Raw genomic sequence first — 25,202 nt, 5'->3', positions numbered from 1 at the left:
ACAAGGCGAGTGCGAGTGACTTATGTAGAATATTTAATAGGTACATTTAATTCAATGTTTTTAGAACATTTGATTTAAGTTGCTCTTTTGCTGTACATGTAAAAGGTGCCAGATTTTACAGCTTTTCTCGAAGTTTCTTTGTTTTTTTATTCCTTTAACAAGTAGACACGACAATGGCCGGGTCAGAGTAGAATACGAAGTGTTATATTGTTTGGTCTAAACACCCTCTGACCAAAGCATTATTAATTAAATTAAGATCAAGAATAGACCAAAAATGAAAAATGAAGTTCATGGGTAGGAGGTTAGTGTTCTAGTTGCATATTTTATTTTGAATAAAGCTTTCTTGTCATGACGCAATTCATTATTATTCATGCGTAATTTTATTTGTTAAATTCATCTATTCATCTTCCAAGAGAGATTTCTTTTAAATTCAGTCAGAATTAAAAACGCCTTCGGAACAATATAAATCAAAAACAAGTAAGTCGTCACGCTGGCAATACTACGTTTGTCAGGGGGATTGGAAATCGGTAATTGCAATCAGTTACAATTAAATAATATTTGGAAGGAATTGTGAAGTATTTGTCATTGAAAGAATTTTCAATTATATATATTTTAAAGTATTTAACCAACCATTGCATATATATTACATTTTGAACAATATTATGATATATAAGATTATAAAATCGGATTTTTTCATGGAGGATTATTTACAGCATTTTATGAACGTTAAATTATTAACCAATCTTAGATGTTTATGTTGATACAATAATGTTTCTTCTTTTCAGTGAACCAGTGTTGATTAATTATATGTTTTTTTCACACCTTGACACCTTTGAGCATTTGTTACACATCAATTAGTTAAGTTCCTGTCTTTGTTTAATCTCTTAATCCACATTGAACATTCATTAATATTGTCCCCAAGTGCCCTGAGGTCATATTTAGACGCCAAAATAACAACATTATTTTGAATTAGAAAAAAGTGTAGAAGTGATTAAGAGAGTGTCAAACAAACATTTATAAAATAGTGTGTTTTAAGTGATTTTTTTTTCATTTTTAAAGTGATCAGTTTTAAGGAAAAAAGGCATTGGCAATTTGATTTTGTGAATGATGTCGTTTATTGTGATCTTTCAAAACATAAAGTATTTGAAGAGTAATTAATTACACTTTCAAATGTATTTGAAAAAAATCAAATACATTTTAAATATCAAAGTAATTGAAATGTAATGTATTTGACAAAAATTCCAAAGTAATTCAAAAAATTTAAAATTTAAAAGTATTTGAACACATCCCTGATACTAACGCGTTCAAAAACATAAAGAAAATGGAATAATTAGAAGAACTATTTGAATAGAACAGTAGATGACCGATAAGACAAATGACAAAAGAAACATATACAAGGGTGATCAAGGGAACCAAGGTTTTAGTGGAAATCAAAAGAAAGAAATCAAGGGACAAAGACCAAACATGGAAAACAGACATACGCAACAAAGAACATAAAGTAACTAAAATAATACATATAAAGTAACAAAAGCAAATGAGCAACTCGGACTCCACTAAAAACTGGGACCGTGGACCAGGTGCACCGGTAAGGTGAGCGTTATTATTATTAATTATTAACCGAAAAGTATGGTAACCAATACGTTTTAATACACAATCTTAAAACTGACCAGAAATGCTTGAATGTATGTAGCGATAGGTAAAACAATATTATTGTTCCTGCTTTCACTAACAGTACAAGTAATTTTACATGGCTTTCATTTTGTTTAATTGTTGGCTTATATTAATTTGTTTTTGTTTTGAATACGTCGTTTGATACTGGGAATTATCGGAATATATATATATATGTGTGTGTGTGTGTGTGTGTGTGTGTGTGTGTGTCAACCATTTCGTTTATCAATCCGTAATCATATAATGGGAGTTAAGTTCTACATATACTAGATTATAAGTGATATTACACAAAAAAAAACTACAATGAATATAAATGAGTTAGTCGGTACATGAAACAAAATCAGTTTCTAACATGTACAGCAGTAACTGATTATTAAACAGAATTTTTTTCATTGATAAAAATCATCTATTCTTTCATTTACTTTTCTCAAATTCTGGAATAAACTTTGTCACATCGCGAATAGTAGATATAGCTGAATCTATGGTGAATAAAATGACAGAGAAGTGTTTCCTGACAACTTTCCACCTTTGTTCTTGGTTGGAGTCCTTTTCAATTTCGAATAATGCATCTACCAATCCAGGAAAACTGCTCCCAGCATACGTATTAGTGCTGCTATCAGCAAATAGTATATGTCTAAAATTTCAGAAAAGAAATCCCTGAGAGAGTTTGATATAAAGATGAATATCATATATTTATTATATGGATAGTAGTGTTTGTCGAATGTTCCAAGTGTTATAAATTTTAAAAAATTCACACAGTGAGATAAATTCCGTAATTTCACACTCGGACTTTTTCCCGCCAAAATGTCACAGCAGAATATATATTTCTCCCATTTTAAGCCGGTAATTAAAAATGCACGTGACTTTCTATGATTAAATTTCTGCAAGAGTTTTCCCGCAACTTTACATTTCCGAGTATTCTACTTATTTCTTGGGAGAAACAGATTCTCCTCCAATGCTCTCGGGTATTACAAGTACTCGTGGGTTGAAATCTAAAATTTAATTATCTCGAGTGGAGATATCTTTTAATCCCCTCGAGATTGAAGGAGAATCTATATATATCTATACATATTTCGAATAGGAGTGTAAAATGTTCTTTTTTCCCTTACCCTGTTAATATTATTACGATCATGCATGGTATGTTATAACTTCAAATAAAATGTGTTTAATCCATTGGTAATTCTTTAAGAAACAAAAAATATATGTATCCAAATGTACATGTATCTAACAACAGAATATATTACAGGAGTTTGTCTTAGTTGTAATTATAATGATTAAATGAACAAAATATGAAAATCGTACATAATTGGTGCCATAAAAGTTTGAATATTAGATATCTTATTCGAATGTTTATTGCTATATCTTTACATGTATCACATGTAGTACATATTAACCTGTTGAAAGCTGTTTAATCAAAAAGAAAAAATCGTTTTTGTAACTTTTTACAAAAAACATGGAATTCTTGTAAGCAAATGACAACATCACCATTAAAATGTCATCTAATCCATGTAAACTTCGAAGTATTTATATTTCATGTACAATATAGGCTATTGTAGTTTTTGCTCCTTATTTTTTACATTGCAATAATTTCTATTGTGTTTTAGTGTCATTTACAGGGTTATCTCCCTTAATTTTGAATTCTACATTACATTCTATATATATTTACCTCCTAATCATAGGAGCATAGGTAAAGTGAATAAACCTATGTTATTTTTTGTTTACTTAATAATTTAAACAAAATATTAAACATAAAAATACGTAGGCTTTCCAACAATGAACCACATTTTGCATAGTTCTTATCTGGAGTGCTACTAAACATTGTAAAATTCTAATACGTATATAAACCTGGCATTAGGTCTTGATGGAAGTCCTTGTGGGTCAATGAAGGCTCTCTCAAACAGCATTAACTGGTCGTTCACTTGTCGGACTGCCAAGGGGCTACAAACAAAGCAGTACATCATCATCTTATGATGATGACTTAACAACTCCGGTCCATGTACACAAAATATATCACATGTAATTACACACTTGTTGACATGTAGTAAACATATCTGCTAGTAAAAACATATCTTGCGGGTGGTAAAACACAAGCAAGTTTAAATTATTGAGCTTGCAATATAGAGAGTTTAAACAACTTAAAAACAGTCTTTATTACAGATGGGATATGATTCATGCATGTAGTCAAAAGCCGAAAAAGTTAACTTTTATTTCTAAATAAAAAAAATCACAAATCATAAAAGCAGACAGTATATTATTCAGTTGTTTAACTTTTGAAATAGTTGCTATCAGATTGCACATGAAATTTGTACTTTTAAAGACTTCATGGTTTAGTTAACAGTGGAAGATGAATGTACGGTTTTCTCAAAAACATAGATCAGGGTCCAGTTTTATAAAAATAAAAATCTCAAATTTTCTCAAATCCTTCCTCGACTTGGATAACAACTAATCAAATCACTTGAAATTGTAGATTTTTTATGAAACCGGGCACTATCTACAGAAAGGACTCAACATATAGCATATGAAGACCCAAAAAGTACAATTTGTTAGGTAGGTTTGTCTGTACTATGGACGTCTGTCTGAATATTATATGGATTGATACTAAAAAATACATCAAATATTTTGTACCATTCTGTTAGCAGACCTAATTACTTTTTCGGTAAGTAACAATTTAAAATCCAGCAGCATTGCAAATCATATAACTTAGAATTGATGTCTTCCAAGAGTTTATTTCTTAGTCGTGTAAGCAATGTCCTTCTGATACAATGTACTTACTTATTCAAGTTCACATTTTTTATCATTTTGGTGAAAACTGTAGCTTCTGTCTTCAAGTTAGTTGATACTCTCTCTATATCGTCTGTGGCAATAAAACACAGTTTAAGACATTAAATATCATAAATATAAGTCTAAAGGAATCTGCCAACCAGCAAACTTAATGGGTATCGGATCGTCCAGTCATGACGATGCAGCACAAACAAAAATAATTATATAAGTCTAAAGGATTGTACAACGATACCGATAAAGATGTTAACACACTATAATAAAGTATATAATGGGCAAAATTTTCAGTCAACAAATGACCTTCTTCAGTGCCTTAAATAAACTAAGTGTGATATATATGAATTTCAATATCTATTGAAATTCGAATATCATATTAAATCCGGGTCACGATAAGATACATTGTTAAACGGAAGATATGATACAATTGTTTTTAATCTTTCATTGATTAATTCAAAAGAAATAATTAAGTTGCAACTGTCATTAATTAGCCTTTCATACTAAATATTTTCATAATACTTCAGTCCGTACGTTGTAACTTTTTCATAAGACAAATCACAATACTATTTTCTGTCATGCCGGTTTACGTTACATTTAAAACTTTTCTAGAAATCGATTAAAACTTTTGAAATTCTTTTCATTTCCTTTTTATCGCATGTTATATTTTTAATCAAGAACAAAGAAAATACTCCGTCAAAACAATGAAACCGGTCAAAAACTGAACCTTAAAATATCCGAAAACCTGCCTAAACCAGACACTTTTAAAGTTTACAGATTAAGTGTAAGTATTCGTAAGAATCAGGCAAAATTGGAAAAATCAGAAATGTACATGTCAAACCCACACCGATCTGACAATATAATATCACTGAAGGATGCTTTCTCTATTTGAAAAGACCATTATTCGATCTCTGCATCATTGGATTTGCTCGTATTTTTTTCAATAGAATGTTGAATAAAATGAAGTTATTGACAGAGGTATCTGCCCTTTAAATGTTCATTTAACATTTCGTTTGAATTGCCTGTACCAAGTCAGGACCATTGCGGTACCAGTTGCTCCGGTGGTGTAATATCCATTTTGCCAGATTTATCTTGGACTGGACTTGACTAATGAATCGGATAAGTATTCGGTAATTTTGTTGTTAGCCTTATTTAGAGTGCGTTTCAATGAAATTATATCTCTATACAGCAACATGACAATGAAAATCTTGTTCTGATCTTTGATTCTGATCGTGCAAATAGTCAAATTACACTATCAAAATGATGAGGTTTTTTTTTTATATCATGTTTCACTCACTGCCTGATTCTTAAAAAGACTAACTTTAAGTGTAGGTGTATTTTGAACCTTGATAAATCGAACTGTAAAATAAAAGCAAGTTTTAGGGCCAAAAATTTGATATTTTTCAAGATTGTCTGCGCGGGCTGATATCAAAATGTTATTACATGCTTCGAAATAATCCGTAAGTGATATTACACCCCTTTCCGTAAACGCTCGGCAATTATCGTATTTGTTTACAATATGGCGTCTAGCGACGAAGCAGACGAATAGCTGGGTATGATGGAAATAGAGATTGACGATACCATGGAATATATATCAAAAATGTTATGTAATGTTCTTTTTTATTATATGCTTCACTATAGGAGTGCAAAATAATTTTGTCGTTGTTCTGAATGTTCTTCCAACCATATCCCGATAGCACTTTCATATCACTCACAGTTTTACGTTTTGTATTAATATTCTTCGTAGACTCTATATATTCCATGGTATGTGATAATCTGATATTATACTTCCATGCTATATATAACTAAAGGGTAATAACAAAATTACCGAACTGATAAACTCCACGTAATAGTCAAAGAGGAAAATGTCAACACCCAGGTGAAAACGGAAAGTTGGAACCCACCGCAATGGTGCTGACTTGGAACAGGCATTTCTGATGGAAATTGTGGGGTAAACCATGTTTAATTAAGGCTTAAACTCCTGTTTCCATTACGGTCAATTCAGACAAATTTCTCAGTAGGTGTCTTATAGAAAATTACTTTGAAAAATTATTTAGTACATGGACATATGGCCATAGATCTTAAATGTCATGTCTGATATTTTGAAAAGGGCAAGCAAGTGACTTATAGTAATTGCTTAAATCTTGACTGGACATTTATTGACGATAAGATAAATAGAGTGTTTACTGAGACAAACAATTTACTTAAATCAGATGTTCATAGTTTTTATACGTGATGTTAAACTTACCGAATAAAACCTTTTATAACGTTACACATATTTACATTTTCCTTATAAAGTGAAACATATTTACATTTTTCAAAGACGTTTCGATACAAAATTTCAGCGAGAAAAGAATGGTGTATTCTTTACGGTTTACCAACGCCCAACTGACCAAGTGTCTTCACACATTCATTGGTCCATTCGTGCTAGATTTTTGCACTAGTAGTCAAGAGCTAAAACGATTTTTTTTATTATCATTTCTTGACAAGCCGTACCGAATTTAATGCCATTTTTTCGTAAGATGTCTCCAAAGTCCTTCTTTAAGACATCAACCAACTTCTTGACCTCCCTTGCAAAGTTCATCACGTCCAAAGGAATAATAGTTGTATCAGCCAAATCTCTAGCTACTTCTGCCCATACTTGCCCGACAGCTCTGTGGTGCTGCAAAACATAATGCATGATTATTTATGATGTAAACAGGCAAAATATAATTAATACGTAGAATACAACCGACTTAAGTACACGAAATTTTATTATTTCAAAACAAAAAATTGAATAAATTAATATTATCTTTATTAAATAACAAAAAAAAACCAGTTATTGACGATTCCATATAATTTAGACAAAAACATATTAGAATTACAAAATATAATGTGTGTATGTGTGTGTGTTTGAATATATTGTAAGATTGTTCTACGTTAAAAATATTAAAATATGACATCAAATTCACTTTTTAGAAGGAAAAATACCATTTACTGAAGGTAAAAAACAAACACTTGACATTGCCCCTAACGGGACCAATACCCCCGCAGCCTCTTGAACCCTATACATTTGAGGACCTATGTAGACACACAATTCATATTGGACACCATTCTATGGGGTATAAATTCAACACTTGTTTTATTGAAAAACTCTAATAAGTTAAACAGCCGTCATTTCTACAATTTTTGTCCAAACATAAATATTTTGGTTTATATTAATATTGAAACAAACAGTATTGTTTTATTTAAAGATCGAGATAACTGATATACCTGAGGTAGCCCCAGAAGAAACCTCTTAGTCCCAACTTAACCTATATTGCAAAATGTTGCCCATCATGGACAAATAATGCTGAAAATTTGTCAGTAAAAACTGATAGGACGACCATTGTTGCAAAAACTGATTTATGTACAATAAATACTTGGATGAAAAAATTGTGCTCGATGAAGATCGTAACGTATCCATAATATTTTAACATTATGAGAATAAAGGAATATTATTTCAACAGAAGAGCTCTGAAAAGGAAATATACCACTGGGTCAGATGCGTGTATATACAAATTTTATGTTGGGCAAATATTCTCTGGGGTCAAACATGTCAGTAATAGGGTCATGACAGAATAAAATGTTGATAGATTCCATCGTGTCGTAACAAAGGTGATAATTCACCCTAAGTATTTTCCCTGACCCTGTTACAATATGGTTCGTAGTAAAAACGTTACTGATTTCACCTTTAGGAAGGTTGTGCATACTAGCTGTGCAATTTTTTTTCTCAATTTTTTTAACCAAAATTACCATTCTTGTCACATTATTTAAACAGTTTATTATTATTATTATTATTATTATTATTATTATTTTAAACTTGAATGACCAAAAATACACAAATTAAAATCGAAATACTACTGAACGCAGAGATCATTAATACAAATTTAAAATGAAGAAGTTTCATATGCGAAATGTATTGGGTACATAGCATGATCAACCATTGCTAGTACGTACATATGCAATATGTAACACACCTCTTCATATGTCATCAATAGTAAGTAATGATCACAACACATTTTAATACTATACACAGATGGGGTTATATATACCGGGAGCTTCTTAGCCTTGCACGACACTTTGAAAAGGAAGGGTGCAAGCCTGGGTTCCTCGGAAAGAAAGGTCATTATAGGACATTATATGCTATTTTTGTCAATTTTACACATGAAAATGAAAAATTTTCCAATAAAAAAGAGGGGTGCCAACACCATCCACCCCCTGGATACGCCATGGACTAATACATGTAATATAATCACTAAATAAATGGTAGTCATGGTAACTAAGTTCTGTGAAATTTAAGAAAGACTGGTCAAGTTAAAACTGTGACCAAACCAAAATCACTATAGAACAACTTACGGAAACAAACAACGGGAAATTAATGTAAAGTTAGCTCGAACTTCTCCCAAATACTGAGAACAAAGATCGAAAAGCCCTGATACAAATGAAGATTTAATTGATGTTATAATATTGAAATAGTTTCCTACACAGAAAGTACCAACGTGAAATTCAGTTACCCGGTCAAAGTTGACAATTATTCTCATGGCAAAATTATATGTTTTATTAAAATTCCAGAGTGCTTTTGAAAATGTAGGGGTCATTGGGTTACTGAGACAAACATTTATATAAAAAAAAACTCCATCCATCATAGTTTATTAATATAATGTGAACCAGTAGGTCGCCCCTACTTCATTAAGAAATACGTTCTATTTTCATAACAAATTATCAAAAATTATACATTTTACTATGAAGTTTGTTTTTTACAAAGTGGCAAAGTCTGAATATTTGTTAATTCCATTATACCATGTATAAGGGTGATACTTCGGCAAAACTGCATTCATTATCAGTATCAAACTTTGTAATGATCTGTGAATCGAATGTTAGATATTGTTATACGTTCTTTTGTTCTCTTCCAAAAGTGATTTTAGCAAACGTGAAAACACAGGGATATATTGCAAGGTGTTTTTTTTTTTTTTGTTTTTGTTTTTTTGTTTTTTTATTTTATTTTATCATACTACTTCTAAAGTTGAGTAAAGCTTTGTATGAATAAGAAGCTGAACTCCTGGACTGTGGTTATCATGAATGGTTAATAATTATTACATTAAATCACACGTGTCCACATGTATATTACACTGTTCACTGGGCTCACAGCATTATTTTGAGGTACAAATGTGTTAAATTGATAGTTTACCCTTACGTCCTCTTTCTAGTCGGAGTTATAAATGTGCTATAAAGGTGATAACCTGACCTGAAACCTCAACTCAGGTCAAAGAAGTAAATTATCTATAACTAAAACTTTACCCTAAAGCCTTTGTCCATGACATTGTCTACTACGTTAAATGTTTCATACTTGGAATGATACAGTGGGTATGATGAAAGTTTGTACTTCTCCTAAAAATAAAAAAAGAGAGTTTAATTACTTACACGATAAGCGTGTACATAAATGGACCAATTAAGAAATTCATAAAGAACGTTGCGCCGTCGCAGCGTCTTGACCAACCAGGGACATCATGAACAATTCCATACAGTTTTTTAATCTGTCCATTATCAAGATATACAAATACACTGACAGAGTGTTATGCAACAAGAACTATAAAGCTGTAACATTCAAAGAACATTCAACAGTAAGACGTCCAACGTGGAATAAAACTCATAAATAAAGCCAACTTCTTAATTGCCTCATGTTTAGATTTAATAAAACTAATTGTAAATAAAAAAGTACATAAAACAGCATCGGAACAAAACAGAAGAACACGGTAGCCAGACATGTTCACAGTATACCGTACGGCGGTAACTTTGGCGGGTATAAATTTTGGTGATCTTTTAGGTTGCCCCTACGAGGTTTTAACATGTAAAACCCTTGATTTGGATTTTAAAATGTGGACAGACGCACGGACAGATAGAGCGAGTGATTCCTACTTACCCCCCAAACTTTTGTTTGCGGGGGTATAATAATTTGTCAAATACATGGGTATAAGTTGAAATATTAATTGTTAATGAGAAAATATATCATCTCATTACAGCTTTGACCCGAAACTAACACAACTAAAATGTAGAATGTAAAAGATGTCGGCAAAAAGGTGTGTAAAACATTTATTACACAATATGTGATTCAATGTGTTTAGATTCCTTCGGTCAGGTCAATGTCCGTAAGTATCACCAATTCAGTCAAAATTAAGATTTCCTCCTTCATCAAAGTCTTATTTAGTTTGGAATTATTTTATTCGCTGATATTGTGAACCAATCGACATCAATGACTCACGGTACAATGTTAGACTATCATGCCCACATCAGAATTATCAAACAGCAAATTCAACATTTTCACCATAGGAACGTGTTGGTCTCTTTTTTTGTTTTTTTGTTTTTTTTTTTTTTTTGTATATCATCCACAAAAATTATAGATATTCTTTTATATTTTGACATTGATATCTGTATCTATGGTAACTGTCAGAAAAGAAAGAAGGTGTTATAAATGAAAAAAATTCTAATCTGGAACTTATTTTTTTCCCGGACAGCTTTTCATCTACCTATGTATGTAAGTTAACTTAAGATGTTTCGTTGCAGAAATCTGCATTAGGACGGAAGTTATAGCATAACAAGCTGACAAAATATGAAATATTTCCCCTTAAAATTCACAACGCAGTCGGCCACTTTTAAACGTATGTTCAATATTCTGAAGTGCTGATTATATATGATGAAATATGATATTTCTATCCAACAATTACAGCCTTTTTAATTATTTTGTTGTTTCCTTCTTGGATATTCCGCCTGACTAAACTGTGGTTTTTAACTATTCTACAGAATTAGTAGGTCACAATAGTTAAACTCACCCTGTTCCATGTGAATCTGAAACCACATGACGGCAAACCAACCAGTTGTATCATGGGAGCATAGTCACTCCCTGAACCAATCGCATGTACTCTGTAAAATAATACATGTACCTATAAAATGTACATCTACGATACCCTTTAAAATCTTTATGTACCAGTCAGTATAAAATTCAAGCACCGCATATGGTAGAGGTAATTCGTGATTACTGTGCAAAAACCGTCCAAACAACAGTGCAACAACCAAAAACTAAGACTGGTCTTATGGTCGATAACTGTTGTTGAAGTAATTAAAAGGTGATTTCGGTAGGTTTTTAACATACATGATTCACTTCCTGTCTGATTTTTACAAAGACTGCTACTTCATTGTGTTGAATCTGTTTCTAACTTGCATGTAATTTGTTCTATGGTTAGTAAATGATGTCATTAATTGCTTCTTTTTCAGACGTACTTGTGAAGTTTTCAAATTGTGACATAAATATTCAAACTAAGGATGCCAATATCACACGAAACAAACACCAATAACAAAGGAAAACTACTGCTAGTCTCCTATTAGACTTTCTACAAGTCCCTCTATTTATATTAAAGACTATATGTGTATTGATTGCATGTATCCCTCTGATAGCAAATCTACTAATTATTACGGGAGAGAGAAATTACTTAATTGTCACATTAGTGAATAACTTACTTGGGAAGACTACTAGGGTTGCTAGGTTCTGCTGGAACAACACGTTTCCATCTGTCATAAACGGTATCGTAGCCATCACCTTGGTTTGGATTTGGTACCTAAGACAAGAGAAAAATATATGCGATACTATGTGTATATCCTCTACAATTATACCCCTAGATCTTGTTTCATGTAAATTAAGATGAAGTATTACTATATAGGTGGAAGAGATTTACCAAATGTTCCTCCTATTAAAAAATTCGATATTTCATACTGTTAAATAAATTCTGTAATTTCACTCTCGGGCTTTCCCTCGCCCAATCATCATAACACGAATATCAATCCGCCGTTCACAAAATTTCAAATTTATTTTAAAATGGAGCAAATTTATATAATAAATAGGATAATTAATTGGTTATTCACTCTTTCTAATTAATTATCCTATTAGAAACTGTCTAAACCGAACTCCTACTTGACTTTAACATTGTACGGTTTCGACAGGTTCAGTTAACCAAAGAAAAAATACATTTAATTTGACGTTAAGGTACTTTAAAAAGTAGTGGTTAACAGAGCTTATTATTCAGGGTTCTGTTGAGATAGTTTTCACTTAATTGTCTAAGCCAAACCACTTCTTTACTTTAAAATTGTTCGGCTAATACAGGTTTCCATTTACCAAGGTCCAAAACACATTTAACTTGATATAAAGCCACTTTAACTTAAAGTAGTTTAGATACGTTTTCGTAGTATTCAGGGTTCTGTTTAGACAGGTGTCAATTTTATCTTCCTATCAAGATATTTAAAAGAGGCTCACAAAAGTAATTTTATTAGGATCGGGGTTGGTAAAGTTGTATCCTTGTAAACTTTTTCCAGTCGTTTCCTTATGGCACCGAACGTTTTATGGTGGTGGTGTGGGTGGAATTATTTTGAGCAAAATGTTTAATCTTCTGTACTCAGCCTTGGACAGAAAAAAAATATAATTCAATATTTCCACAATACTTAACAAATGATTTTTTTACTACGCCTACTGCTGAAAAAAAAATATCCCTGCCCCTCCCCCAAAGAAATCGAGAGGAAAATGGTCTGTGGCTTAGAATTGTCAATGCATGAATATTTATATATACAACGCTGTATTGTATACTGACCTTCTTGGTTGCTGAGAACACAGTGTTATAGAGTAAAGGGGTTGATTTCAGTTTAAAGGAATAGTTTCCTGAAAATAAACACTGTATATTGTATTAAGTAGCATTCCAGCTAAAAATCAAGCAAAATGTGATACATGGTTGGAAAGCCTACATATTTTTATGTTTGATATTTTGTTTAAAATGATTCAGTAAACAGAAATTAACATTTGGTTTTTCGTATAATCCGTGCTCATAGGAGATAAAAATTGTATAGGATGCACTGTAGAATTCAAAATTAAGGGAGATAACTCTATAAATGACACTCAAATACAATAGAATATACCGGACTTTTAATGTTGATTATCTCTTAAGAGCAGATAAATTTGAATGAATAATTATACATTTCATAGTATAGACCCATAAAACAACTTAATTACAAAAATAAAAATATGTAGCCTTTTTTGGGGTTTGGTATTTAGGTACTTTGAAGTTTGTAGATAAGCAAACATGGCGATTATTTTTCCTTATTTAAAGATGACCGCAAAGAACGTCAATTTCAACGAAAATGGGTTTTTAGAAACTCAAGACCTTCCTGCAATACAATACATATGTACATGTACGTTTAAAAAAATAACTTTCATTTTTCTTCCATAAAACAATATATAAATTCACAAACTAAAGAACCTTCAAAAATAATATCCAGTCAAACCTATCTTAAGTGACCTAACCCATGGTCACACAAGACAGGTGGTCTTTATATACGTGTCTGTTTTAAATAAAATACACTACATAGGGATATTTTAGTCTTTTGAGACAGGATATTGCTGTTGGTCGCTAAGGCAGGTTTGACTGTTCAGGTATATGTGACAAAGGCCTTCCATATTCACATTCATTTTGTTCCTTTCGGCCTTAATTAATTTGATCATACAGTGAGTGCCCCTACTATAAGATGAGTGCTAAACTACCTTCAATTGCCAAATCCACATTTAGGTAGGCTATAGATCTCTCAGCCAAGTTTTTTATATATTGCTGAAAAAGGAAAAAATCATATTCTAAATTTACAGCTTCATGTTAACTGAAGGTTTTTTATTGTATAAATTGAAGCTAAAAAAAAAACCTTAAAGTTATTAAGATATTAAATACACAAACGTGAATGGAAATACAAATACAAAATACGAAGGTAGTGAATCACATTATAAGGGAGGTAACTCCAATTGGAATTTTTAGTTTTATGATAAATCCTTACTTCAACCCATTCGTACGATCCAATGAGTCCATATTCTTCAGCTCCCCAGCTACAGAAGATTATTGACCTTCGGGGTCGCCATTTCCCTGGTAATTAAAGTATGTAAAAGAAATGCATTCTATGACCATTTATATCTAAGATAACAAATAAACATCAGGAATGATATATGGTAATTGTCTCAGTAAAGTCTAACTATGTTGAACATAATTAAAGACGTAATTTGGTATTATTGCAATTTAAAAAAAAAAATTCAAAATTCAGCTTCCTATGAACTTACAACTTTACACTATAAATTTACAGGTAAACTTGTATCCGTGGAGAATCCAGTCTTGGGATCGGAACCTCCCCATCCTATTTTGTTGGAATTTTTTGTTGAAACAGATCAATATTTGGGCAAAAAAAGCAAATTTTAGCCTTGAACCCTCTTTTTACTATAACCTGGATTCACCCCTGAATATTTAGGGCGACGAACGAAAAACATACCACTTTTAACCAGTTGGCCCATAACCCGAGATACTTCTTTCAGCACAGCCGTTGCACTGGAGGGATCCACTGCTCCAAATACCCAGGAATCTCTGTGATTTCCGAGTAAGACATAACGATCTACAGAGTGCAAAAAAACAAATTTTTGATTTCAATGTTAGCAATACCGAGACGTTTCGTGCTACAATTTTACATGGTAAATATATAAAAGTCATGGGTAGCAAGACAGTAATGGTACATGGAAATTTTATAGTCAAAGATATAGTCCTTTAAATATTATTGAAAGTTTTCTTAAATTTTGCAAATAAAACTTAATGATGACTTTTACAAATGTAAAAATAGCAACATCATGTAAAACAGACGATGTGAATCATTATACACATAAATCACACCCACGTATTAAACGAAACACAATGTTTAATTGTAGTGGCCAAGAGGATTTCATGACTTTTCCAGCTAGCACAAGAACACTGAAGCATTATTCAATGCTTCCCTTGATATACATTAAAAGTACTACCTCATAAATAAAAGATTCTACGCCTCAGAACCAAACAGACGCACTTTTCAGTTTGTGCAAGATGTCTAGACTTGAGAAACGTTCCCAGACCAATGTGGGATCTGGGAGTAAGCTAGCGCGTCAACACAACAGCCCAGAGGACACACTCTGAATTCCGTAAGGTATTCCGAGGACTTGGCTCCACCACCAACAATAGTTGTTTATTTACTAACGGCCTTTACTAATTCCAGCCAGGTGCGGTCGTGCGAGATCCGAAAGATTAGTCAAGACAGAAAAAAAAAACGGTCATCACGCCAAATAGGCGTCACTTTTTAACATCCAGTACACGAATACTTGTATCTTTGGTGACAGGTATGAAAACTTACCTGGTTCAACTGACCCTTTTATCATTCCAAAAGCATTGTAGGTCTTTGCTCTATAGTTCTCTGTTGAAATTTTTAACTTCACTTTCCTGACAAAATGAAAAATATTATAATTAAGAAAGTTTTAAAATTGAACCCCAACTCTAAATACCTCCATATTATACACCCATGTAAATGAATTGTTCGGTATCACCCTATTACTACATACATTACTGTATACGAATGAGGCTATGTGTGTGGATGCGCGCAACTCATACATGTCAAATAACAACCAAAAACATAAATTTTCAATGTTCATTGTTGAACTTAATTCTAAGAAATTTTGCATACCAATATTCGATTTGATACTTAATCAAAATCAAGATAGTCGGGCGTAGTTGGCCAAAGAGGCTAAAATAACAGTTGTGTTTTCCTCGTACATATACTCAATTTTATTATATAGATAGCAGTGATTTACCCAATGTTCCCAGTGTAAAAAAAATCGATAATTCACACTGTGAAATAAATTCGGTCATTACACTCTTGCACTTTCTCCCGCCAAAACTTCACAACACGAATATCAATCCGCCGTTCACAAAATAAACAATTCATATTGAAAATAGCAATGAATAATGAATGAAATATACATAGTAAATAGGATGATAAATTGATTATCGTGAATAACCAAAATATGATCATTCGTGCCAAGAACGCGTAAAAATTTAACTCGCCGCGGAATAAGTTCCGCACACTCGTAAAATATCATATTTGGGTTATTAACTCTTTCCAATTAATTATCATATTCATCCTTTACCATGATGTATTGCTCAGTTTTCCTCCGTGTTTGTAAACTATATTTGGTATGGCACCCTTCCATTCGTCAGACACGATATTACCGGTCATCTCTCTGTCAAAGATAATTATACATTGTAGTACATATATTTATATTCATATTTCTATATTGGTAAGATATAATGGTTCCAAAACTCTTTTTTCATTGTTCGAATCTTTACGGGAAAAAGCTAAATCTTCGTTATATCCCCTTTACAAACACAATTTTTTACGAATCCTTACAATTCTCCAAATTTTACCTGACTCGCAAAACTAACACGAATCCATGCAAATAAGCCAATTGAACTGAAGTTGCGCACGCTATTACGGCTGTGTTGAAAAAAACATACCTATCTAAACTATAAATGACTATTGTAAACAATCAAAACTGTGATTATGTAAAAACTGTATACTGTTGGAATCAGGACAAATAATAAGTTCTGAATATTTGTCACAAATGGTACGTCTAATTCTTTATAATTCATTAAACTTTCCAAAAACCCGTAAAAACGTCAAAATTCCGCATGTCAGGTGTAACACAGTGTAGGTTCAAAAAAGCTAAAATAGTGAATTGCGCTATTCCAGAGGGTACGAAATACGCCAAACTTTGCATGGAAGAATAATATCATATGTTCCTTTTGAGATAATTATCGAAATTGCGTTAATTTTAGGCAAAAAAATATTCAATGCAAAAATAAAATTGTTGGTAAATGGTCAGATTTCTAAAAGTGTTCAGTAATCAAATTCTGTTATTTATGTAAGAACTTATTCACACAATATTCTTTTTCGATTAATATTTCCTAAAAATGTACATACTTTCAGCAATTCTACGTCGACATTTGATAATATTTTCATTGCAAACAAAAAAGTTACGTCTTTTTGAAAATGTCTAGCGAAATGTCAGATGTCAATATGTTCAGAGTTCGTTGAGAAAATGTCATGCACCAACGCAATTCTACAATCAATTGGCAATTTATTCTATGAATATTTCATTTTTATGGTTTAAACCGATTTGTCGAACTTTCACTTTTTGAACGTTTGGAACGTTTTTCGTCGATCGGGAAATAGGGAAATGAAACGGAAATAATTTTCGCTTTAGATAACATGAACTAGACACTTATACTTGTCTCTGCAATTACAAGTAAAGAACATGCAATTGAAAGACAAAAAAAAATCGAAATCAAAGGGATATAAAAAGACTAAGAATATCTGTATTTTGTGTTATTAACAAACGAAAGAATAAACCAAAAAAAGAATAGAATAAATTCTTACAGTTTATAGGAATTCGATCGGAGTAGAATGACTGAAACGCAAAATAGTGTTGACAGAACTTTAAAAATGTATAAAAAAGCAGAATGCTAACAGATGAAACGAATGCAGAAAAGGGGGTCATAAAAATTTTTTTTATTTTGGAAAACACAAACGAGCAAATGAAAAGAAAATCAATCAACTATCTAATGGGTGTTGATGAAAGCCCGATTTTCAGATGGATAGAAAGCTCTTTCAATCGAAATACTAAGTTGTGAAAGGTCCAAATTCTTCTATTGGTACTTGTAACATAAAATCATACATGTATATCAAAATGCACATTTTAACTTATCGCAGGAGAAAGTTGTTATGTTCCCTCTCTAGACAGACATAGTGTGCATATATGTGGCGGTTGCATTCCATGCATTTGCAAATTTAATTTCCCGGTAGTACTGGCAATCAAATTAATTAATCTTTTCGATTTTTTAAGAAATGTTCAAGATGTTTCAATTGCTACCAATAAAAAAATATTGTATATTTTGCTTTACTGTACACGTGTTTCAATAAACAAGCAAGCAAGAAACGAAAAGTGTCTACAAACGTCGAATTCTGATGTTACCGAACGTGCCGCAATAGTGTTTAGCAAGTGCGCTACGGTATAACGACCAACAGACGGTCCCGGAACAAGTTCCATTTGCGACCAAATAAATCAACATGACAATTTGATGTCCAATGAAGTTTGACGTTCTGATAAGGTATTTTAAACTCACGCCAATATCTTTGCAGCCGTGCCGGAGGAAATTGGATGACATGGAATTTTAGGTAAATAGATATCAGTCTCTTTTTCTCGGTAGGCTGTCTCTGAAATTCAAAATCAATTATAGGAATAATATTTACATATTACAAGAATCTATCGAGTAAAGGATTAAAATTTAATATAACCGTTGATTTTTTTCTGAAAATTACTGTTGTTGAAAACAACTATTATTTATTATTTCTCAGTGTTATATATAAAATACCGAAGTCAAGGACATTTGGATAAATGAAATGACATTTCCAAATAGCTAAGCCAAAACAAATTAGGTGTCAGAAATGATAGGGCAATTGGACGAACTAAATTTTTTCAAAATTCATGAGTATATTCGACTCCTTCTTTCGTGATAAAGAAGGACAGGGAAATATTATAGGAATGTGTATTGTATGTAGATATCTACCGATTGCAGGATACCCGGGTGTTAGAGGGTCTCCAGCTAAAACAAGGCTCCCTCTCTGAACCCCGGATGTTGGGAGCCACCAGTCGTTCGGATAAACGCTTGAACTGTTAGTCTGTCCGTCCGCATAGTCATCAGGGTCGGAGTACAGGATGATACCAATGGCTCCGTACTTTTGTGCCATTTTAACCTGCAAAGTCACATATAACAAAAACGATTTTTGATAAATGCTAAATAAAATTCCACACTTTATAATACATGTATCATTTTCCCTAAAATTCTACGAATTGATGGCTCGAGGGGCATCTACAATACAAACAAATGTAATAAATGACAAAGTAATGAACCAGATTTAACTGTTGTAATTAATCAGGAAAGGCTTTCGGCCGTAAAATGCTAAACTTAAAAAAACACTTTGAGTTCATATTTTCTGTCATTTGAAGGATGTTAAAGAGATAAGATGATAATCACCATTCTAAAGTAGTACGACACAATACTAGTATTTACGTCATTATTTTAGAGGCTAGGTAAGTATGGCGCAGTATCAAGGTCAAAACTATGTATGTATGCATATGCTTTAATAATTATGCATATAATAAATTCGATTTATGCATATGCTTAAGTTCGATTTATGCATATGCTAAAATCGAATTTTGTATGTGCTTAATCATTTAAGCTTGTTTTATTCGAATTAAGAATATGCTTTAATATTTTGCAAATGCTAATATATTAAAGCAGATTCTCATTCGATTAAAGCGCATGCTTAAACAAATTATCTATGCATATGCATATTTCGAATTATGCCTATGGATAAATAATTTAGTACATGCAAAATTAGAATTAAGAGTATACATAGATAAAGCATATGCCAAATTCGTTTTAAGCATATGCATTAATAAAAATAAGCATATGCTTAAATGCTTATGTTTTTTTACCTTGATACCACGCCATAGAAAATGGTACAATTTAATTCTGTCTAGACTTGCTACAAGTCTCGCTGTAATATGTATTTTATTTGATTAAATATCATTACTATCAAATATTAATTCACTATCCAACTGTACAGCAGTTGGATAGTGAATGAATATTTCTGTACAGCAGTTGGATAGTGAATGAACATTTCTGTACAGCAGTTGGATAGTGAATGAATATTTCTGTACAGCAGTTGGATAGTGAATGAATATTTGATAGTAACGATATTTAATCAAATAAAATATATATTACAGAAAGACTTGTAGCAAGTATAAATTCAGTCTTGCAGAATGGCTAATAAACGGCGAGAATGCTTCATTCCCTATTAGGTAGGCCACGTTCAAGATGTCACTAATAACATGTAATAGAGAGTACAAAAATAGTTTTGAAAAAGGAGAGGTAGCTAAGAAAGCACTCTCATTGGAATTCACCAAAATGTGGCACGCATCTGGTGCATTTCGCATTACCTTGTCTCCCCGGAAAATCTTCCCATATCTGGCGATGACTATTTTCCCTGAAACATTGACAGTCGGAGAGAGATTTTCCAAATAGACATAATCTTCGTACCGTCCGTAATTAACATAAATAAGTTCATCCTAAAATAGAAATGAAAGTATAAACGGATCAATGCATGGAGATTAATCACAGCTCTGAGTTATTTTTGGCATTCCTGTAATGATAAAAATGTGCGTGCGTGCGTTCAAATTTCACATTTAGACGTTCAAATGTTCGCGATTATTTCACCTACGAGTGTTTTGTTGCTGTTGTTATTTGCTATGTACAAGGGTGTTCACAACTACAATGCACATGTATCATTGTAGCGTGTTCTTATAATTATTTCTTACATGTACCAAGCTTCTAAGCGCATATATTTAATAAGATGATGTGTATACTGGGGTCACATGCATGAACTTTCTTCATGCATGTTATTAGGTTAAGGTTTTAAGTGATAATGCCGCCGATCTTCAATAACTTACCGACTCAACAATTCCTGCAGCTGAATATGCATTAAAGGGTGGCAAAACACCGCTACGATTTTCTGAAGGATGAAGAGTCTTCTCATATAGTGGAGATTCGTACACCACATTTTCTGACCCGTCAACAATTTGAACTCGGTTCATAACAGATTTGCTGGAGACATTAGGCCGAGACAATAAAACATCATACTCGCTGATGAATACTTCGTCCAAGCCATTGTCGAGCCAGAAATTTCGCAGTTCGTCTGCCTGTTCCCAGTCAGCTGGTGTGCCCGCAACATGTGGGTTTTCTGTTAATTCTCTGTAAAATTTGTATTATACGGACTGCGTTAGTTTGTTTGAACACTTGTTGATGAAAGCTTTTCGAATTATATGCGTTTATTTTTTTTTATATTTACTATTTATCTTTATTTTTTCCTATTTTTTCTATTTTTCTTAACGAATTAACCAGATTCTACAGTAAGTTACAGATGTTACAGCGAGTAATATAGTTTATTTCAGGAAATAAAATTGATCTTCCATTATTAAATGACAATAGTCATTCCGTAGGTAGCTAACTGGACAACTGACAAAAAGACTAAAGTTTTCAATCAAACGCAGAAGAAAATAAATAGGAAAAAAAATGAAAGTATAGATATCCTTGATAACTGTCCAGTTTATTATCTGATACAGTTTATCAGATAATGCTCATTTAACCTACGAGGGAAGACCAACTTTATCCCCTGAAAATATTGTTGGCTGTAGTTAAGATTAATGTCATCGGTTGCCCATTAATTTTTCGAAAACAAAATATGAAGTTTGTTTTGAAGGATATGATGAAGAAGTAACAAAACGGAGAGAAAAAATGAAGAAATAGCACAAGGACAATAGACGAAAACAATTTGTACAACAAAAAAGAACCAAAAAGTCTACACAGAAAATATCGATACAACCGGAAGTGAACTCATTCATCAGAAGGGTAAGGTGTTTTTGCTTTTTGAGAGACAATCGCCTCTTCAATTGATTCCAGAAATCGAAACATTTCATTTTTACTTTACAAAATTGTGGCTAAATTTTCTTGTTGAATAAGTACACGTGTAAGTTTGTTGATAAAATTTGTGGATAAGTATATCACTGCACTAGAATATGCTAGGGTAATTCTAAATGAACTCCAATTATGTGCGTTCATAATCGTTGAAATTGGTAGCAGTCGCTCCGTTAATTGCCGGAGATAGTAATGATATGGTCTAAAAGCATATCAAATTGAGAAACAGCATGTAATGTACATGATGACATAATTCTGATTGTCATGAAGTAATGCATATGGTAAGATTCAGGCACGGAAAATCGATGGTATAAAGTAACTACATGGACCTATTTAGCATCCATCTGCATCACAGTAACCGCTCATTTTGTAATCCCTTTTTAGTTATAACATTTTTGCATATACATTAAACTAAACTTTTTACGTATACGAATGTGTTACACTGCAGCATATCCACTGAATTTGGATCTATATAAAATCTTGATCAATCGATCGTTAAAACTCAAATATCGGTGACTACGTTTTTTTTAAATTGATATCCAAAGGTGATCTCTGAGAAAACTGGGAAAAGCTATAGACACACTACTAAGTTCTATCTACCTTAAATTTATTACAAATGCAATAAAAATGAAATATTGATATCAATACATGTACATTTAGTAAATCTATTTAAGATATTCGCCTTCATTTCAGAGGCTAGCAGACACTGAAAAAGTGTTGAAAGTTTCTTCATCATGTAAAATACCGATGAAATGTTAATTGTGAGTCAATGAACTTTTATAATTTCATATATATTTATGTATAATGCTTTCCAATGGGTTTATCGCCTGCTCTTAATAGATTTATTGGTAAAGGATAAATTTTTTAAATTATTGTCTAGTCTTTGAACCTTGTTTTCACAAATAGAGGTATTCGACCCCTCATTGCTTCCCTACGTAAAAACTAGGTCATTTTTAGTCCATTGGAAATGACCGATTATCTATAATGCTTGTAGTTTTGACATTCTTTAATATGTTCTGAACTAGCTTTCAGTAACTGCAAGCGTTAGTTAAGTAGATATCTCATTTGTTTGTATGGTTTGTACTGAGGTATTCCATGGACAGAATTCGATGTATTATTGAATGGATTTTATGATGTGTTTGTTGTTTCAATTTATTTTTGGCCTTTCATTAAAGGGGATGGTTAAGGCCTTTTTAAACTAGTTTAACTCGACCACAGATTTCAACCCCTTGTGCAGAGTCAGGAGATGTTGGTCATTAATGTGTCTTTGTGTCGTTATAATATTTTTTAGTTTGACTTTGAAGAATGTCATCATTCAATTTTCGTGGATTTCATTACTTTGTTTTCGGACCTTCCACAGCTTACTTAAATGTGTGCTTTCCCTTATTAACGATCTTTTGGTGATCTCTGAAAGTATTTACTCTTTCGTATTAGGTTATACGCTGGTGCATTTGTTACGTTTCACCATATCCGTTCTTTTCCTATTGTTCAGGCAATGATTAGCTCTGTTAAACATTCCTGAATACTGATATGCATCTCCACCGTAATCCACGGCGAGGATATATGCCAGATAATTAGAAAGACGTGTATTGTATACTCATAGATGTATATATCTCTTTGATATACCTATGTCTGTCCTAATTACGTTATCGGTTTACATGCATACATGTACATATATTTTATTCAAACATCACAACTATGGCACATTGTGTAATATACATAACCATACATCTCATGTACCGTCCATATACATGTTAATCAAACAGAACATCCCTGGTCAGATATCCAAAACTATAACACTCACATGAAACAATTATATACATTTAAAAAAACGAAATGAATGGCTTATTAAAGTGTTATTAAAGTACTGCAGCCAAGAAATGAAATGGTACGGAACTGGTATTAGTTACAATATCACTCGTCTAATGAAAAACAGAAGCCTAACAAGATTAGGTCACTAACATAATGATAAATACAAAATTACCATTCATAATAATACTGAAAATTCCGATATTTTTCAAGAAATAACCCCTCAACAGCTGTATTCGAATCAAATGAATAAATAAACTGAAATTTTATGTATATATGATGCATTTAAAGTTTAAAATATGTGACATGCTAAGCAGAATCACCTTAAAGGGGAGGGGGCAGGGACTCAAAATTCCTTGAAAAACACATTTTAATACACGCATTTACAAATAAAAATACACTGTTTTTATTCTTGCAAATTGATAAGAGCATCCCTCCCGGGCTCCCTTTGGGACTGCCTACGGTAACATGTATATACGTATATAACTTTAGTGCTTTGGTAGGGGGGTAACTTCCATTTTGTTAAAGTAGAGGTGTGCAAAACATGCTTGCAAAAATGTACCGATATATATATACTTTCAAGCTCTTAACCTGACCCATTAAATTAATCACTCATGTGGTCACCTTCCTAGGACATCAAGTAATCTGTATATGTGTGTTTTGTTTCATGCTGAGTTACATGTAGTTTCCTTTAATTTCTGTTTGTTTAATTAGATAAGCTGCACTGGTTTTCTTCATCTGTTTGTCTTGCTACTTATCAGTAATTCAAAAATCATAATTATATAATAAATAGTACCAGGACCCATGCTTTTAAACCCAGTATACTATAAATTATACAATATCAAATTTGTATATTTCGAGCAGAAACCCATACCCATATTTTGGCACATCCCCGTTCTGTAATATATATGAAGTTATTCCCACCCCACCCCCAGGTTCTGGTCGGCACATCACTCTTCTTTTAATTTTTTCTTAACCCAGCTCTTGTTTACATTTCTTAAATTTCTAATACTTTAATTACATCAATTTAAAATGGACATTAAAAAACACTTACCTAAGATATGTTCTTATATTTTCTGCTTTAATGCTGTCGATTATTTCTGCACTAATATGTGGATCACTATCTTCAATGATTCTCTTGGAGACTCCCTTTAGGAAAACCCCTTCACGTGCATCCTTGCCTTCGGGACAGGTTGCGAAACGACCGATTAAAATTCCAATTATAAATCCTACAATAATTGCAACTGTTCCACAAAAACAGAGGTTTCTTTGGGCAATTTTTCTCCGTTTCTCTTTGTTCTCCATTCTTTTTGCGCGTCTTTTTTTATTTGCACGCGTCCTCAGATGCAAACACAAACACTCAGTGGAATATCTTAATCTATTTTTAGAATCCGGATGCCGCGTGGAGTTCATAAACCTAGGCGACGTTCAACACAATGTTAGAATTTATAGATGACGGATGTGTTGATT

The 25,202-nt window shown here is 32.3% G+C and overlaps 1 protein-coding gene across 1 annotated transcript; it reads right to left on the bottom strand.

Moving 5' to 3' along the window:
• Positions 1-1,096: 1,096 nt before the first annotated feature.
• On the bottom strand, positions 1,097-25,202 carry LOC148603285 (N-acetylated-alpha-linked acidic dipeptidase 2-like). The gene is made up of 18 exons (XM_088551924.1): positions 24,787-25,202; positions 20,900-21,200; positions 20,390-20,518; positions 18,954-19,140; positions 18,510-18,600; positions 16,475-16,567; positions 15,685-15,770; positions 14,803-14,922; positions 14,320-14,405; positions 14,039-14,102; positions 13,095-13,162; positions 11,974-12,071; positions 11,289-11,379; positions 9,760-9,849; positions 6,937-7,102; positions 4,441-4,522; positions 3,514-3,606; positions 1,097-2,302 (listed from the first exon to the last, which is right to left on the bottom strand). Exons 1-18 carry the CDS (start codon positions 25,143-25,145, stop codon positions 2,083-2,085), a joined length of 2,424 nt encoding a protein of 807 aa, XP_088408050.1. The 5' UTR covers positions 25,146-25,202; the 3' UTR covers positions 1,097-2,082.

This window comes from Perna viridis, chromosome 11, assembly GCF_037379345.1.
Source record: "Perna viridis isolate PV_CMFRI_1.1 ecotype Kerala chromosome 11, ASM3737934v1, whole genome shotgun sequence".
NCBI lineage: Eukaryota > Metazoa > Mollusca > Bivalvia > Mytilida > Mytilidae > Perna > Perna viridis.
The sequence above is the reverse complement of the archived record's forward strand: the minus strand, read 5'-3'. Positions and strand labels throughout refer to the sequence as shown.